Source organism: Betta splendens, chromosome 8 (assembly GCF_900634795.4).
Source record: "Betta splendens chromosome 8, fBetSpl5.4, whole genome shotgun sequence".
Classification (NCBI taxonomy): Eukaryota; Metazoa; Chordata; class Actinopteri; order Anabantiformes; family Osphronemidae; genus Betta; species Betta splendens.
In genome coordinates this window covers 6,245,234-6,263,955 of record NC_040888.2, presented here as the reverse complement: position 1 = coordinate 6,263,955, position 18,722 = coordinate 6,245,234, and the positions used below count along the sequence as shown (strand labels likewise).

General features: G+C 52.1%; 1 protein-coding gene across 4 annotated transcripts; it reads right to left on the bottom strand.

The window, feature by feature from the left end:
* Positions 1–30: 30 nt before the first annotated feature.
* Positions 31–18,712, bottom strand: aatka (apoptosis-associated tyrosine kinase a). Of its 4 annotated transcripts, XM_029157768.3 has the most exons (15): positions 18,350–18,712; positions 18,134–18,248; positions 11,932–12,065; positions 9,805–9,946; positions 7,339–7,418; positions 7,122–7,240; positions 6,937–7,024; positions 6,723–6,856; positions 6,219–6,303; positions 6,006–6,127; positions 5,778–5,927; positions 1,920–5,226; positions 1,693–1,837; positions 1,397–1,600; positions 31–1,322 (listed from the first exon to the last, which is right to left on the bottom strand). In XM_029157768.3, exons 2-15 carry the CDS (start codon positions 18,213–18,215, stop codon positions 1,294–1,296), a joined length of 4,821 nt encoding a protein of 1,606 aa, XP_029013601.1. In that variant the 5' UTR covers positions 18,216–18,248; positions 18,350–18,712; the 3' UTR covers positions 31–1,293. The 4 variants fall into 4 exon arrangements, with proteins under 4 accessions (XP_029013601.1, XP_055366566.1, XP_029013602.1 ...); XM_055510591.1 differs by lacking the exon at positions 9,805–9,946 and having other exon boundaries at positions 18,134–18,711; XM_029157769.3 differs by lacking the exons at positions 9,805–9,946; positions 11,932–12,065; positions 18,134–18,248; positions 18,350–18,712 and adding an exon at positions 7,615–8,120.
* Between the last annotated feature and the right edge of the window lie 10 nt (positions 18,713–18,722).

Genomic DNA, 18,722 nt, shown 5'->3' with positions numbered 1-18,722 from the left:
TTTTTTTAATAAATATACTCTAGACACAAGAACGGAAAACGTATTTGATTTTATTTGTTTGGGGTAGTACAGTAGCCGTGAGTGAGGAAGAAATGGAAACAGCGAAGATGTTACTACCGGTGCATAGGACGAGTCACCCAACCTTCTCCAGCTGTCTGTCGCCATGACGCCAATGGGCTTCATACTGTAGCATCTCTTTGGCAAATTTGAAAGCGTCTTTCCTGGATTGAATCCGTTTTAAAAGCTTGGACAAAAACACAAGCATGGTTAGGTCTCTCCTCCCGCTGGACTTCACAAGTCCAGACAGGAGCAAACTGTTGGCACTTTGACCTTCAGGAGAGGAGGAGGGCGCTGCCAATACAGCAGTAGTAATTCAAGTCAAGCTACCTGCTACATGTCGATATAACATTCACACAATACTGTATGTGAGATGTGGCTTATTCGATTTTTTCACTTTGATTATTTTTAGGGGGGGGGAAACACCTCAGACCTGGGCTTCAGCACAACCATAATCAAATACATCATGTATGACACCGTGAATAATACGTACATGTAGAAAAGATAACGGACATTCAACATCTACGACGAGCATGTTGACGTGACGCCGCCGAACCGTGAGGGAACGTGTCTCCACTCGCTTTGTCATTCTGTCGCTGATGAAGTGTGGTTTAAACAAAGTGAAAATGCCACATAACTGAACGATAAGGAACCCTATGGACGTTTCATTCCAGGATGTGAGGAGTATAGTAACTGATCTACAAACAGACCCAGTTTGGCTGTACAGAGTGCTGAGACACTGGAACTTCCTAACCAGAGCGAGTTGTGGTAATAGCAGGCCTTACAGTTCAGCATCACCACCATTCATAGCCGAGATTTTTTGGGGGGTTATTTGGAATTGGGCATCATTTTTCTATGTTGGAACAGTCTTCAGAGAGTCCAGATGGACGATAAGAGCAGCCACAAGAAACAGGCAGAAATTCAGAACCTTAAATTTAAACTACCTCTGAGCTGCACGCAGCAGATGTTAGCGTCATATATGTTTTTTCTTCAAACAATATGGACAGATTTTGTATCTGGTTTTGTCTTTTTAGCATCACAAAATAAAAATAAAAGACAAAGTGTGCAAATCATCAAGGGTGTGTCATAGTATGAGGCACTGTCTCATAAAGGGTCACCAGGGTCAGACGCCCAAAACGCTGATAAAAATAAAACTCTTTAGAACATCTAGATATAATTAATGCTGCTTCCTGTGTTGAGAAGGACTCATTCTCTTCCAGTTAGTCCGTCGATTCCTCAGGCTTTTGGGCCGTCTTCACTGTTGCCTGTTGGGAATAATTCATTCAGTAGGTGCTATTTTATAAAATAGGCATGAAATGTGTGTGTAGCTATTAGGGACCTGTTGCTGAGCCCTGGTGGGTGTCGGAGACGTGTGTGATGGAGAATCGTGAAACCATAAAACGGTTCAGTGACATAGCTGCAGGTTTCTGCGCTTCCGGGTTGTTGGAGATGGGAGCGAGCGACGGCTGGGGCTCGGCTGTAGCGTCGGGCGACGGGGGGCGGGGCATAAAGGCGAGGTCGTCTTCCCATTCACATCCTCCACCTGTTGGCACACAGAATCCCAGACGCAGCTGTAGTGAGCAGCGCATCATGGGGATGTGTCAGTGTTAAGCTCAGGGTTCCTAAGAAACTCACCGTCTTCTGGGACGCTCCCGTCTCTTTCATCAGAGCAGAACGTTTCGCAGGCCAGCGCTTCGACTCCCGGGTCGGGTTGGGTCTGTGCACTGGGTTCGGCTCCTCCTGAGAAGGCAAAGTCAGCCAGCTCTCCAGTAGGACTCTCCTGGTAGACACGTATGGAAACAATCTTTATAACCCATCCAATAATAAACATACTGTATATTTGTCTGATTAAAGCCACGTACTTGGTCAAAAAGGAACACGGTGACATCATCAAAGAAGGACACAGCCTTTTTCTTCCTCTCCAGCTCATCACAGAAGGACTGTGTGAGCAGCGTGGGCATCTTCAGGAGACTGCGGAGGTGTCTGGCTCTGCTGCAGTCGCTCACCACCACCGGCACCGTGGTGAAGTCCTCCTCGCTCTCCTCACTGTCTTCGTCCTGAATGTTGTAGGTCCTCAGCTCCTCGTCGGACTCGCTGTCGTCGGAGTCGTCCTCATCTTCCGCCTCCTCCAGCGGCGCTCTCACGTCTTCCCCACACAGCTCTAACAAGGACGAGGACGTGGACAGGTCCACGGGCCCGTTGGATCCTTCACACAAAGTCTCTTGCGAGTCGCACTCCTCCGCGTCTATGTCCTCAAAGTCCTCCTCATTTAATCGGACGCCCTCGCTTTTGCCCTCCGCCTCATCCTTGGCAAGACTAAACTCGGGCAACTCCTCCTCCTCTGTGGACCCTTCAGGGTTTTTGTTGTCCTTGGAGCCCTCATCTCTGTAGTCATTAATGGAGTCAGAACTTAAAGACTGGACAGGGGAGCAGGTGTTTGCTCTCCGGTTGCTCTCCTCATTGTTGGTCGCGGCCTCTGGGACACTCGAGGAGGCTTCAGAGCCATTGGATGTGCTAAGCTCTGAGGAATGCTCCTCTCCTGAGTGATCCGTCTGCAGCCCGAGGTCGTCATCTGCAGGGGCTGACTCTTTGGTCAGGCAGCCGCCCATTTGGGGAGGAAATGGCGACAGCATGGACAAGCCAGGGGTGGGAAGTGGATGGGGTGAATTGGGGTCAGCCTCGTACAGATTCACTAGAGCACAACTCTTAATTGGCCTCAGATCTGTTAAAAGGTCTTCATTGTTGAACTGCCTTTGGATCAGACTCTCATCTCTGGTGCAGGTAAGTTTCCCAGGATGGAAGTCATGGGTATGTGGCCCTGGGAAAAACTTGCTGCCATCTTCTTGTGGACTTCTCTCACTTTCAACATCATAATCAGAGAAGTAGGCGGAGTCTCTATAAGGATTCTTATCACTCAGATCCTTAACGTGGGATGGGGGGGCCTCTGAAGCACTGGTGGAGGGGCACAGCCCGTGGCCAAAGCCCACCTGCAGCACGAGTTCGGACTCTCCGCTCAGCCTTGGGCTCATTTCAACAGCTCGCACGTCTCCAAGCTCCTTGAAAAGAAACTCCGGAGATTCGTTGTTCTCCGTGTCATAGCCACTGTCCAGTGATTTGGGCAGGATGGGGGTATTGAAAGGATCAGGGCTAAAGGCCTGATCACACGTACTCGCTATCGATGAGGAAAGGTTAAGGGCTTCCACGGATTCAGTCATTTCCTCTGGATTCTTTGTTGGACTCAGCTCATCTTCGTCTGCCTCAGCATAATCTAAGTTGAAGTCGGCAAAGATACCAGATGTAATATCTGTAATGTCGTCATCATCGTCCTCGCTATAGTCTCCAAGCTCAGCCAGGCTAAGGCCGTCTAATCCTTTGCTACTTTCTGTTGTCTCAGGATAGTTTAGTTTGCTGCTTCCCTGCCCGACGGACAATCCTGCAGCGACACCGAAACAGATGCTACCTCTGTGCTTGTCTGTTTGACAGGCCTGAGGATCTTTGAAAGAAGACGGGGACTTCATATAGCTTACGTCAGGTATCATTTTAGGCTCAGAGAACGGTCTCTCTCCATTATACAGCAACTGCTTTTCACCTTTTCCCTCCTGTGAACCTCTAGTCGTAAGGGTTGAGCTGGTAAGAGAATCAATGTTTCTTATATTTTCTGTAGGCACATTCCTTTCCACCTGAGTGGCATTTTCCGTTTCCTTGTGACATAAGTGAATATATGATCCCAGTTCCGCTGGCTTGCTGTCTCCTGCTCCTGCCTCCAAAGTGCCAGAAGACCTGTTGCTTTGGAAAGTTCTGGTGGTGGCCTTGGTTAGCGAACATAACTCAGAGTGAGCAGCGTATTGAAGGTCCAGATAGCTGTCGTGCCCACTGTTCGCCTGCCTGCTCTCACAGCTAAAGCTATTATTGTTGGCGGAATAGTTTGAGGTCCAATTAGTTGCCTCTCCCTCAGCGAACAGGTCATCCTCCATGTGTTCACCTCCCCGCTGGCCTACCAGCACCGTGTCGTCTGTTCCTACATCGATGCTAACGTGGTTAACGGACAGCGTCTTCCTGAGGGGACCCATCATACTATGGCAGCTATCGTTAACCATGCTACGGCCGGTGCTCGCTTCAAGGTAGGGGTCGCAGAAGCCCAAGCTGGGGCTGCTCACTGCTTGTGACAGACTGCGCGTACTTTCTAACCGTCCCACTGGGTGGACGAGGGTTGATCGAGAATCTGGAGACGTATCCAGCTCAGACGGACTCGAGTGTTCGCAGTGGGCCGCGCTGACCTGATTGGCTGAGAAGCAGTTGGGGGTGTGGCCTAAGTTCTCAGGACTGATGCTGGATGCCTGTCTTAATAGCGGCGCCATGACAGTGGGGCTCGAGTCAGAGTCGTAGGCGGTGGATTTTCTGTGGTCAGTGGACCAGTAAGCCCCGGGCTCGGCCGCGGACGAACCTGTCTGACTATCAGGTGACAACCTGCTGTTGCTGGCCTCCATTCCTGGGCTGTAGTCTACAATGCTTTCATCCAGGTTAATATTACACTCTACAGGCTCCTCTATGCGAATGTAGTACTCGCTGCAGACTGAGGGGCTATGGGCGCTCAACACTGGGACCACACCCGGGTGGTCAGGTTCATAATAAGATGGGGATATGCCTGACGTGAGGCTGTCAGTCTTGCAGCCACCTGAGGTGCCTCCTTTGCTCAAATAATAAATATCCTGGTAGTGTGGGTTCCCCTGACCTAGTGGCCCACTGGTGGAGGAGGAGCAGTAGGGCTGCTCAGCTCGAGCCTGCTCCCACTTGTACTCAAAGTTGAGACCGTGGCTGGTCTCTGTGACAGTCAGCAGGTCGTCCCCTGTGTCGGAGTGGAAGCTGTCGGAGAAGTGCTCCAGGAGGGGGAAGGAAGATGAGGCAGAGGAGGCCGGCTCCACTTCCTGAGTTTGGTCTGCACCGGGTGTGTCGGCAGAGTCGGGGGTAGGGGTCAGGACGAGGGCTGTGGATGCAGCCGTGTGGGAAGTACTGCCGAGCAGGTTGGGTCTCAAGGCGTTCCAGCGATGTTCAAACTCCTCCTCAGCCTCACTGGAGCCTTTGGCACATAGGTATGTGACCAGAAGGTGGACCTCCTCACTGCTGGGCCTCAGCTCTGGCTGGAGCCAGCAAAATTGCATGACCTCATACCTGGACAGAAATATCATTAAAAGTCTTTCATATACAGGAATTCATTCCTTATGTTTGCTGATGTATGCTCTTATTTAAAGAAGAGAAAAATAGGTACAAAATGTTTCTAACTCAGTGAAGCATGAGCAATTTTAAAGCCACCAATAGGACCTACAGTACAGCACCTTCAGTAGAATGACACTAAGCAATGACAAAGGGAGCTTCAGTGCAGTTGCTGACATAGTTAAAACTGCCTGCATTAGTCCATGCGTGTGTCTGTGGCTCAGTGCTGTTGCCAAGCACATTTAATTTATTGCCGAACGAGATCGAATAAAAAATAAATAAATGAAAGCAGTCTTTGGCTGCCTTCCCAGGAAAAGATGAATGAGGCGATTCAACGCGGCCAATTCCAGGGGGCATCGTAAAGAATAGGAGAGTATTGATCATGTGCCGCTAACGCTGAGAAATACTGTAAGACTGTGCACCACCACGAGCATCTTTAAAGCAGGACACACTCATCAGAAAGTAATTGGTCTGTGAGGTTTGAAGGTGTAGTAAAAGCTGCGTCTCACCAGCGTTCGGCCAGAGGGAACTGGAGCTGAGGCTTGGGGAGTTTGAGCTGCTGCTCCTTCACAGCGTAGTTCAGCACCTGTCTGTCTGTGTAGTGTCTGTACGGCTGGCTTCCCAACTCCAGCAGCTCCCACATCATCACCCCCAGGGACCTAGGACCCCACAGGGATTACATCACTTAGGTCGTCTTTGCTCGGCCAATGCTGCACGCGACCTGTCCAGCGTCTCACCATACGTTGCTGCTTCTGGTTTGGTCAACGATCAGCAGGTTTCCGTGGACCTCGTCGATGAGCTCAGGTGCAATCCAGCGCAGGGGGACCCAGATCTGGTCTTGTGTTACGTAATAGTCATCCTGCAGAACGAAGGCCACACGTGAGTCTATACAGTGGGTTAAAAAGCGGCGTGTACCGTAACACTGAGACTATACCAGAAGACTTTGTGACCTTGTATCGGCTGTGAGAAAGGCCGTAGTCTCCGATCTTAACCGACATTTCTGAAGTTAGCAAGCAGTTTCGCAAGGCCAGGTCACTGTTGGAGGAAAGAACGAATGAATTTCAGCAAACATACTTTTCTTGTAATTATCAGTTTTCTGCTATGCATCAATTTGCCTTTGCACGTTTTACTGCATCCATCATGCTTTGACCATGTCAAGACACAAACCAAGCCAGGCCTCTGTGTTTATCCTCACCTCCGTACCTTAGCCTTGCAGTCGCTGGCTGGTTGCTATGGCAGCCACCACACGGTGCAGAGGGAGTGAGAAGGGCTCGCCCCCGGCAACAAAATCACTGATGCTGGAGTTTGTGACAGCTACTCAGGCAGCACCAGGATGTTGTTGCAGAGAGAGGCCAGCAGAGGGCGCACAAAGCTCGCATGGAGCTGGAGTCTCCTTCACAACAGGGTTAACACTCGGGCTGATGAAAGTCACGATATAGTCAGATATTCTGTACCTGTGTATGAAGTTGTATTTATGGAGATGCAGAAGCCCCGAGGCAATGTCACACGCCATTTGCTGGAGGATCAAAGGATCCGGAGCCTCGGCATCGGCTGCCCTACAACTGCAGAGGTAACTTTTCAAATCACCCTGGGAGGAGAAAATTAGATTAATTACCAATGCGGTACATGTGAAAGCAGTAATAAACGTGCCAATAAACTGTGTCGCACCAGGGGGCAAAACTCCATGACCAGCAGGTAGGGAGTGACCTCAGAGCACTGTGCCAGACACTGCACCAGGGCAGGATGTTGGAGCGTTCTGGTAGGTGTGAATGCACAGATATTATAGGAATACAATGAATAATCTGATTATCACCACGGGACGCGTGCTGCGCGAGCGTTTTGGGGGAGCTCACCGATAAGGCTGGACCTCCTCCAGGAACTGCATCTGGTCCTGGACGCTGGCGCTGGCTTTCAGCTCCTTCACCACCACCTGGGTGGTGCTCAGACCTGCGTTTACCTCCCCCAGCAAAACCTGAGGAGCACCACATGCAGGCAGGTATGTCACAATTAGAGCTACTGCCCCAGATAGTGTATAAATGCAATTACTAATAATTAAAAAAAAGGTTTTACCTTGCCAAACCAACCGTGCCCAATCTCCTTTAGATAGAGTAAACTATGACGACCGAGGTCTGATGATTTCAGCAACTGGACTGAAAAGAAAAGGCAAAAAAAAACTTTTTAGACTGATCCAAACTTGAGAACAGAGACAAATACAACACATTTATTAAAAGCTGCATCACAGAGAAATTTCCTAGAAGCAAAGAAACAAACTTGTTCCTTTTCAGCTGCATTAAATCAGCCTTTGCGTTAAGGGAAGTCACGCACGCTTTCACTGGTGACAAATACCTCCATGGATCCTCATGTCGGAGCAGTGGAGATGGAGCAGCGGCCGCTCTGAACGCCGCCACAGGCACCAAGCGCGAGCCTGAGGGACTCGAGTGCTGGTTCAGAGCGTGAGAACCGAGAGCCCGCGGCCCCTGCTCCGACCCCGGGCCCGACCCCCGGCGTCCAGCCCTGGGTGTGTGTACGTGAGAACAGGCCGGCGGTCGCCATGTGTGAGCGAGGGAGAGCCCCTCGGAGAGGATTTAACCCCCGGAGCCCTCGCGCAGCTGAACAAGCGGCCCGTCCGCGCCGGCCTCATCCCCCGAGCGGGTCGCGCGCACACGCTGGCGCTCTCCAGCCGCGAACCCATGACGCGCGGCGCATTTCAGTCCGCAAAACCCGGGCGAGCGAAGCCCATCTGCCGCCGGGTCCACTCCTCGGGGAGATTTTGTGGTCTCACGCGCCTGATGCGTCCGCCACGCATGTCGGCGGTGTGCCGTGTGACGCGCCGGCACCGAGTGCGGCCGCAAGACACCCAGTAGTGACATAAGGCCCACATAACACCCCCTGTCACCCAGGACAGCAGCATTCCTCAGCCAAACAACACACAAACACCGCTCTGTCAGGCGCAAAAAAAGCCCTCTGTCACATGAATCTCAAGCATCCCCTCCCCACCCCTGGGTCCCGGTGCGCGCCACCACCCTTCCCCTGTCTCTGCCCATTCCGTCACAGAACCCTCACTGTATTTGGCCCCATAATGCGAGTCCTCCGCCGGTGCGTTCCACGGACATTTCAGCCTGGCCTTCTGCGCGCCCACGGCCTAAAACGGGGCCATTGTTCGCCTCGCTCACGCTGCGTCTCCTGGTACCCGGTGGACCCAGCGCACACAGGCACAAGCGCGCATAGGCAGACACACACACACACAGGGCCTGTTCTCCCGTGGAGCGCTGGTGATAACGAGGCCCACGTTTCCCCACCACAACCACCCTCCCCTCGTGGAGAGAGGGGGGATTATTGTAAATGTGCGAGCGTGCATTCCTGTCCCACCCGCGGCATTCCCAGCGAAGCTAGCGGGGTCACGCTGGACTCAATGGGATAATACGCGGCGATGCGTCAAGCCTGTGTACGGGACCTCTTGAATTAAACATCGGAGCGGAACAGCAGCGCTGTCGCATTGACGGCAAATGTCTTGTCTTCACGCGGCTCCCGTAGAAAGCTCCATTCACGGTCGGAACCCAAGCGGAACAACCGCGCGCTTGTTCCACGTGCAGCCGCTTCGCTCGTCCCCGGCGTGTGTTTGTTAGCGTGGGGGGTGGACCGTTCATAGCCAACATGCACGGAGGGCGGCGTTGTGGGGTTGAATCCTCCTACTCTCTGCCTGTGTTCGTAATATAAGTCATACGGGAGCGTTCCTTGCTGTTTGGATGAAAAAGAACATTCTCTGACTCATCTCACAAGCTTGTCTCCCTTCATTTATCCGTTGCTCACCCTGCAACACCTGGGCCAATGATATAGCCGTAGCTATGGAGGACGGAGGGGAGCCCAGCGATTGGCTGCCAGCCTGAGGCTGCCCGGTCCAATCGTGAGTGGAGCTGGCATCTTGATGCCGAGCCCCCGGCTCACCTCCCTTCTGGTCTGACACAGTGCAGCGCAGACAGCCAGTGACTCATGCAGGGGAGAGGCAGTCGCAGGACCCAGGATCTGGCTCAGCGCGCGCACACGCGCCTCACACACACTTTCATTAAGACCCGCCGCCAGGAAGCAGCGGGGATGTAGATCACTTAATATGGCTGTGAGCTGACGTTGGATTATGTAAGCATTCAGTGGGAAAACGTGTCGTAGCGTAACGTGCTCCCGAGACATGATGTGGAGTGTGGTTAGGTCAGATTCCTTCCTCTCCACTGGGCTCCAGTTTGCATAAACAATGGACAGATGTAGTGTTGTTGAGAGAGAGAGAGAGAGAGAGAGAGAGAGAGAGAGGGCATATAGCACAAGATAATGAGTAGAGGCTGTGTCTGACCCATGAAGCTGTGCCTTATCAACAGATCTGGCCGGACCTTCCATTATCCACTTTACTCCAGAGAGGCATCAACTTGTTTTAATATCCTCCGTTTTGTGTGGCAGAAATTCATTTTCCTCTTGACAAATGTGCAGTGGAGGAAAAAGAGAGAAGCGATCAAGTCACAACACAGAAGGAAGAGAGCGGCGTCTTACTGGATCGGCCCGGCTGCTTGGAGACAGGCAGCGAGACCTCTGTGAGGGGAAGGATGTAGACCTCGGGCCCGTTCTGGGAGGAAGGCGAGGCCAGAGCGGAGAGATCTGCCTGGTACTCCTCTCCCTCAGTGTTTTCAAACTCCTGTTACACACGCACACACACACACACACACACACACACACACACACACACACACACACACGCTGGGATTAGTCATCCACCCGCAGCCTTCCCACCAGAGACAGTGGGAGACAATGGTTCAGCTGTTGGAGCCACGTCCACCAACTACATGGTTAAGTTAAAATATTTACAGCCTAATAATTGTATCAACAATAACTTGATCATTAACATTAGCTGAGGCGTTTTGTTGCAGTTACATCTTACCACTTTACTGCATTTACTAAAAAGACAACCTCCAGAACCTAAACACTGTCTGCCCATATTCTCTGACAGACAATAGGAACAATCCTCAGCTATGCTAAGTGGCTTAATGGCAGCTTGACGCCCTCCTCTCCTCCACCCACGGTAAGAAGCATGAGGGTGACAGTGTCCGCGAAACAATGGCCTCCTCTCTTTCCATACCCTGTGCTCCGTATCCCACGTCCATTCACATTTGCGTTTGCTCCCCAGTGCTCTGTGTAGTGTCATTGCTCTCACAGTCACCTCTTTGCCCTCTGCATAAGAATATTAAGCCCTTATTCATCACGTTCTGCCACATGAGCCAATGAGACTTAAAATCTGGGCTGGTGGTAGTTTCCCTCCAGCCCATCACCCCCAACCACCCTTTGGGTAAAACTGAAGGAAATAAGAAAAGTAGACGAGCAAAAGTGTGGATTGATGTGAAATCTCCGTGCGTGTGTGTGTTTTTCATTCAGGAGAACCATCTGCCACTCTCGCCGGAGCGAAGTGTGAACGCGAGCACCTGGCCGTGAGTCGGCGTTGCATCGCTCCCCGGAGAGCCTTCAGTTTAGAAGGCACTTAATACCAACTCCCCCCGCGCCGACGCACCCCTCACAAGTGAACCGCTGAGTGACGACCCGGCGCCGCGAGGCGGATGGAGACCGGGAAGCGCTTACCCAATCTGTGATGTTCATAGAACAAAACACAGTAAACACGGAACCATGTGTTTTATGTATCAGAAGGTTTAATTATCATTTATTATGAGACACAATCGGTTGTTTCAGGGAAGCTCAACTCTCTGATCAGGGTCCAGTGGAATAATATTTCTGGACATTCAATTATGTCATACTGGTAAAAGCAACAAGGTAGAAGATGGTGGAGAAAAACATGCATTTAGTGCTTCAGCACAGTTTTCACAGCGGAGAGCAGGCGAGCGGAGCCTGAATGGCTGCGGGTCGGTGACGTGCACCGCCACATAACGAGGCAGAGACAGCATGTTCCCACACAGGCACACACGCGCCTAACGGCACCAGAGGAGTCCAGACGCTCTCTTTGTGCCGGGCTCGTTAGTGACCCGGCCTTCCGCTCGCCTCACCCGTCTCCCCCACGCCCTCCCCTTCCCCTGCTGGAATTGAAAAATGATTTTGCATAAGTGACCCTAACAGACGACTGGGCCGGTCGGTCGGGGCGTCAGCGCGCTTGTTCAGCAGGTGAAAGGAGCGATTACCATTAAAATGCACGATCAGAGTGGAAAAGGGCTTTGATGCTAATGCCATAACATGAGCTGCATGTTAATGCGCCTGTTAGCGCTCGTTAGCCCCTCGCCTCTGCCGATGTTCGACGCGGCGCCGATGAGTCTCGTTGGCAGCTGAAGGCAACACACAGGGGTTTTTCCTTAAACCACGGAATGACTGAGCATCTACAGTATGTGTGAGTTAAGGAGGTGGGAACGTATCATTACTGTTATAACATCATATCCTTTCCTGTTTTGAGAATAGATTTGATTTTCAATTATCACCATTTTAAGCTTTTTTCTTGCACACACACAACTAAATTTATTATCTTTAGGTTCTACCTGAATGGACTAAAATCTAAAACATTTATTTAATAAATTCAATAGACCCAGTCTTATTTCATTATTAATTTGTGATGCAGGTCATCAAACCCTCCTCCTTCCCCTGGAGTGTAGTTTTCATGCATCCAGCAGGGGGCAGCACTGAGCTCACCTTGAAGCCCATGTCTCCCTTCTTGCAGCAGAGACAGGCCAGCATGAGGAAGACGAAGGTGAAGAGGCCGGAGAAGGACACGGCCACCACGGCCAACGAGGACGGCCATGACAGCTCGCTGAGCGGGGCCCCATCTGCAACGACAGGAGACGGAGGCGGCGGTGAGAAGGGTGGGGAACACAACAGCAAGGCAGCAGGCGAGGGGGGGTCACGCGGGAAATTAAAAGGCACATACAGATAATAGAGACTTGCACATGCAGGGATTAGAGGTGAGTGTTGCTTAATGAAGGAAGCGTGTCATTAGTCTTCCCCTGATTCTAATTCACCTTCCTCCACAGTCCCTGATTCTCATTGCACTCTGTGTCACAGAGGCTAAAAGGGTTGAACCCACCCACAAACACAGTCACGGCCTCTGGCTCCTTCTGCTCCGTCTGTAAAACAGCTGTGATGGATGAAAATGCTTGTCTCTGCTTCTCATTTTCTGCGATGCCTGGCAAAAATCAGTCTTAAAGCAGCGTTTGTCTACGACCCAAAGTTTATTTAAATGCGTCCAGTGCAGTTAAGGCCTAGCAAACAATGCAACGCATTCCTTTTTTGAGAACAAGGCATTTTCAAAATGCTTTACTTCAACCACAGAAATGTTTTGTTTGGGTCTGTGAGCAACATAAATATTGGGATGAGTGTGTCTTTATATCTCGGCTGCTGCAGCGGCTGGGGGACGGGCCAGATGTCACAGTTTGCATCCGTATAACCTGATTTACAGTTTTAAAGCGGCTTCCAGCTCAGATGAAAGAGACGAGAGAGAAAAGTCAGAATGGGAACTTATGTGACCTATAGAACCAATACTGAAGCGCTGATCACTGTGACTGTAGCCTGCCTGACACATGTGCATCGTCATTATCGTCATATTTGATCGTCATAGATACGTAATTGAGTTCCTGTTTTTCTTATTCACTTTGCAATGTGTTTTATTGAGTCTTGGTTAATGTTCAGTACTTGTTGGTTAATTCATTTAATTAGAGTGTCCTTTACTGGCTTTCTTTGAATCAATGGAGCTACTCTATTAAATGCATTCATCTAATATTTATTCAGCCATTTAATATTGTGGCAGTGACACACTGTAAAGATCGGACTTCAGCTATCTTTCATCCTATTCTCCTGAGCAGACTGAGTCTAGGAGCTGTGGTCTGCAGCGTTTGTGTGGAGACGCCGAGGTCCCGACCCGTTTGGTTCAGAGGAACGAACCGCTCCGGATCTGACAGCTCCCGAGCGCCGCCGCCACAAACCGAGCGTGACTCCAGGGTCGCGGCCGCAGCGCCCGGCCCTCGAATCGCAACCCACACGGGCGGATGAGGCCGACGTGCAGTCACGATCCCGCATCCAGGCTGCGCGCGTGTGGGCACCGACCCGCCGACACATCACCACGGCAACGGCTTCCCGAGCCGACACACACTCACCGACTGGCTCTTGCGCTGCACTGAGCTTCACGCTGCCTCCTTTTACTCCCACTTGTGAAAGAGGCACATTTTTGCTGATTCCTCATATGCTTTATTCGTCTGGGTTACGTTTATGTGGTTTTGTGTGTATTACACACACCTACATTATGACAGTGTATGCACAGAATCACGTGTGTGACATTTGGAGAATCCACATACATATCATCACTCCAGCTGCTGCACGTCGCAATGAAAATAAAGCACTTAATGCCCTGTTTTATTAAAAGCTGTCGTTTCAGGACTCGAGGGAGATGATCGATGTCCTCACAGATGAGAGGGGAGTCACGCTGCCACCTCCACGATGAGGTGAAGACAAATGAGGGGGGAGCTTGGTTTGTATGTGGCTGACGTGAAGGCCATCATTCATTAACCATCACCTTGCGTTGGTTTCGCTGCTGAACGCCAGACGGCGGCGGGAGTGCACATTTCGAGGCTTCTGTGACACCAGCTGTCAATGAAACGTGTTTATGAACGTGAGACGTGGAGGAAAGGCCATGAAGGGGAATGGTGCTGCAGCAGCTGCCTGCTCCACAGTCCACAGTTCTGCACAGAAATCAGGGATGCAGAGGAATTCACCCTATGTGCATCCAGTGTGTGCGGCTCAGCCACTCAGACTTCCATGCTGCGCCATAAATAAAGCACGTCCGGGCGAAGTGGGGCTTTTTGTTGCTGTGGCAGCTGACGGGACTGAACACCAGGCCTACAGCTGCTCCGCGTGCATCCAGCTAATCTGTTCCAAACAGACGCCGAGTACAGATTTCCTTCCAGGACGCATGAGACGCGTTGGAGTCCCGCCCACGCTCCAGCCGAGGCCGGGGCTGAAGCGCGCGCTCGTGCTCGCGCACGGCGGCGGCGCAAACGAGATGCTGAGGTAATTAGGCGCAGTCGGCTATTGCGTCTGCTCATGCTAACGCTAAGTCAACGAGGAGGACGCCTAACACCGCACTGTGGATAATGTCATATGCGTTGATTCAGACAGCGGGGACGTAGTTAAACGTCTCCGTCCCGCTGAGATGCCGCATCCTTCACATCCGCGGCCTCCGCCTCCTTTCTCCCCGGCCCGTCTCGGTCCCGTTCCGGCTGCAGCGCCGTGCACGGCTCCCGCTCTCGGCCGAGGGACCAGGTAATGACAGTGCTGCAGGCTGGGCCCTGTGCCAGACTACACACCACTGCAATCAAGTCATCTTAAAGAAAGCGTGAGGAGGAGAGGAGGGTGAACGTGAGATTCCGTCTCTACTAAAAATACTGCTCGGTGGTGCAGAGTCACAACTACAGGAGCAGCTAAACCTCTTTTGTGTAGATGTGTGGTCACCGCATACAACAAGAGGCCGCTCGCTGCCTCTATTAAGACCATTATGTAACCGCTGCCGGTTCTCGGTGGTCCTGACATGTTAAACATGGAAGAAAAAGAAAAAAAAAGGGCCTCGGATTTCTCCGAGCATGTGTTTACATTCAGGACAGTGCTGCAGGGGCAAACAAGCTCCTCCATCTGCCCTGCCCCGGACGAAGCGAGGGGCTTCCGACAGCCACACACGCACATGTAGCAGCGCAGGGGAGGGGATACGGAGACAGGAGACACGCGTGACCTCTGGGTATGCGTCGCCTAGGATTTGCGTGTAATTCAGGGACCGGTTTTGCAGGACGTCTAAAAGAGGGCGTGCAAAAGGCAAAACAGGAAGTCAGCGGACCGAGTGCAGAGGTGGGAGCGCTGCCATCACACACACAGCTCCAGTCAGTCAGTCCAGGAGCCGCTCACAGCAAAGACAAGCGTGACATGATTAATGGCGGGGAACGGTACCCACCGCCGATGGCCTGTGAAGGTGGCAGTGGCCTGCTAAGATCCATAATAAGTCCTGTTACCTGGGAGGACCAGTGGATCAGTGTCATAAGCCTATTATCGGTCCCCACGGCCTTCACCGGGGTCCGCTGGGAAGACGGGCTCTGTGGATGTGACCTTCAACACCCCAACGTCACGCCTTTGTACGATTACAACTAAAGTAAGCCACCATCGAGGGGACAGATGCAATGAAAACATGTTTATGGAGCCGTGGGTCTCCTCTGCAACAGGAAGCAACGGTCTTTATGGGAAATGGGAACGGAGACGAATACCAGCAGCGAGTTCAGGCCGGCCGCTTCAAGCTGTTTATAACCAGAACGTCTGTGCAGGAGGACACAGCGCTCGCACATTATCCGGGAGCCACTCGACAATCGCCGCGGCTCAACTCTAATCAGACGCATGTGCAACCTATATCTCAGCATCCCGGGCTCATGACGCAGACAAAGCCAGTGGTTGTGAGTCTGAAATACGTGCATACCTGATGAAGCCGTATGCGAGCGTCTCCTGAAGGCCTGATGCTATTGTTCAGGACACGCTTCCGCTACGAAGCACGCGCCGCTCATTCTCACGTGCATTTCTGGGCCTTTAATTCAACCTTCACCATGCGCAGCACGCGATCGGCTTCTGTGCTCTAAGTGTTTACAGCCAGTTCAGCAAGAATTTAAACATAGCTCCCATGATGAATTAGATCCGGCACGAGACCCTCTGAAGCGACCCACCCTCCCCCACGCTGTCTCAGAGAGCACACACGGACCCCTTGACTGCTTAAATCCACTTCATTCTTATTGCAGCTCCCCGAGAGGCAGACTTACATAACCAAAGTGCATGGTGTTACACGTGGAGAGATGAATAATGGAAGAGTCAGCGGTGCTGGCTCGTACCGGCCCGGTCTGTGGGTGGGGCCGGTTTAACACATCTCTGCTCTCCCGCGTCGCCACCTTGTCGGTCTTTTGTCCATGTGCACGCGAGGACACGTGTCGGCGCCAGCGCCCGTGTAGCCGTCTGCAGCGCGGACGCTGGCGGCCGCTGCCGCCTCCAGGCGTCGGCGCTGAAGGACAGTCGCTGGGGTCCTGCGCTGTCAGCTCGTTACCGTGTCCCTGCCGCCTTCTGGGTCGGCCCGCCTCCCGTTCGGCCCTGGCGCTGCGCGACGCATGCTAATCGCGCACAGCCAAACGGCTCCTGCTGCTCCCGCTTGACGCCGGAGCTGTCCGTGGTGCTGAAGACGCTCGCGCCAGGTGCTGGCTGCAGCCGCCGCTGCTGCAGGGTGCTGCTGCCGGTTCCCCACTGGCCGCGCACAAACCGGGCCCTGGCTCAGGCACGTGCGGCCCGACGCAGCACTGTGAAGGAAGCACTGTGCGTCTATTGCTGCTGATCGCTTATGTAACTTATGTGATTTTTCTGTCGGCGTGAATATAACTGTTCACTGTTGAAAGAGGCCTGAGTGGCTAGTGTGGTCAAACATCTTGCTAAACCCCAAACAGCAGAGTGGTGTCTGACATGGCGTTCTCTCTCTCGTTGCTGTGATTATGTCTGATCTCTGCGGTTTTAAATTAAGCACGTGTCATTTCAATGGCAACAAATTTAGTAACCACTGTTCATCCGACTGAGTCCTGCACCTCCCACAGGGATGCCCCTCCCCTTTAAGCGACATGCCTCCGTCCTTAGCACTGGCACCCAGAATAATTGGTTCATCCCCACAAGCCCCCCTCCGTTACCTAGGTAACATTGATTCTCAGTCCAATTACTGGGAAGGAACCATATTGCCTGCACGGTGCCGCTTGTATGAAAAATGTATATCATTATGACAGTGTAGCGCCGATCCACGCCGAACGTCCAGGCTCCGCCTGAGACCAAGCCCCTGATGCATGCGCTGATGCCAGCCTGAACTCTCACTGAGGCAGTTGTCAGAAAATATAAATGTTTCACTGTACATTCCTGAGGGAAGATGCTCAAAGTCCACCCGAAAGAAAAGACCAGAGCAATTACATTAGGAAATACCCCCCAAAAAGCCTGAGCAAGCAAAAAAGAGCCCATTGCTCCTGTGCAGGAGGCTTTATCACCCACCGGCACAGCAAACAGCACTACAGGAAGAATAACAGCTTCTACTGGCAAAGCTTGGGGGTTTTCACAGGGACTTTCCTGATGAAGCATTCCTTTTAGAACTTACATGTGACACAGTGTCATTCTAACTGATGGGCAGAGTTTAGTGAGAAGCCAAAGAGATGCACAGGATGTGGACTGAATGCGGGGTTAGGGGAGCACAGATGGAGCCTGAAACTCGAGAGCCACTGGGCTCGCTGTGATTTGTATGCTCAGCACACTGCACCCAGATCAGAGACTCTCTCAGGCCTGTTTACACTCGCACAGTTATTTATTCTGCTCTAATTCAAGCCCACACACACGCACACACAGCCATGACTTCCTGCCCAGCGGTCCCGTAGCACTGCAGCAGCACCTGGGTGCACCTCCGCCGAGGATCCCACCTCAGCACCACAGGAGGAAGTAAGATGGCTGTAAACCGGACACACACACGCACGTCTGTCGCTAGGTCACCTCTGCAACGCACACACCCTGGGCAGAGCCGAGCCGCACGGTTCACGCACGCACGTATGCAGCCGCAGGGCTGTATTGCAGATTCAGAGCAGGCACAACTTTTAACCCTGTTGTCACCAAGCTACAGGAGGAAGTGAAGCCTCCATGACTGAGCTGATCGTTTGAGGTTTGAGGCTCTAGTGAGCATGATGATGATGATGATGATGATGATGTCAGGCCACTGCTGCTGTATGTGTCCAATGATCACTTATAGCAACAGTGTCATGGCCCTGCGTTAAACAGACTCAACGCCTTCGTCCGTCGGTGTGACCCTTACCTGTGTCAAAGTGAGAGCTGAAGGCAAAGCTGGGATTGAAAAACGCCGAAGACATGACAATCACATGTAGGGCAAAGAGCATCCTCCTCGTTTGGTGTCAGAAAGCAGCCGATGCCTGAACACATACGGGGCGCAGATTAAATCCCAGACTCAGGTGCGTTTAGGATTCAAGCGGCACGCAGAAGCGGCGACGCGCAGCATTTTATTCCATCACACCTCACAGAGAGCGCCGCCGAAAGCCCTGCTCCACCTTCAGGCTCGAACCGACTCGGAGACAGATGTTGACAGCCGTTTCCATGTTACCACAACTGTTATTTACTTGTCTGAAGAAAACAATTTCCCAGCCCGAGCCTTACACAGTATTTCTCCTGGCGCGTTTGTTTTCTGGACAGGATTAATGCACCTGGCTTTCGCTCACCCGCTCAAATACGTCTCCGTTATTCACTGTCAGACTGTCCCCAAATATCTGGCAGCATCCCATAATAACAGAATCATGTGTTTGCCTCGATGCGTCGGTCAACGATGCGCATTCGCGTTTCAGCTCGGGCGCTGAAAGACTACACTGCGCGACATTTTGCACCAGTGTCAA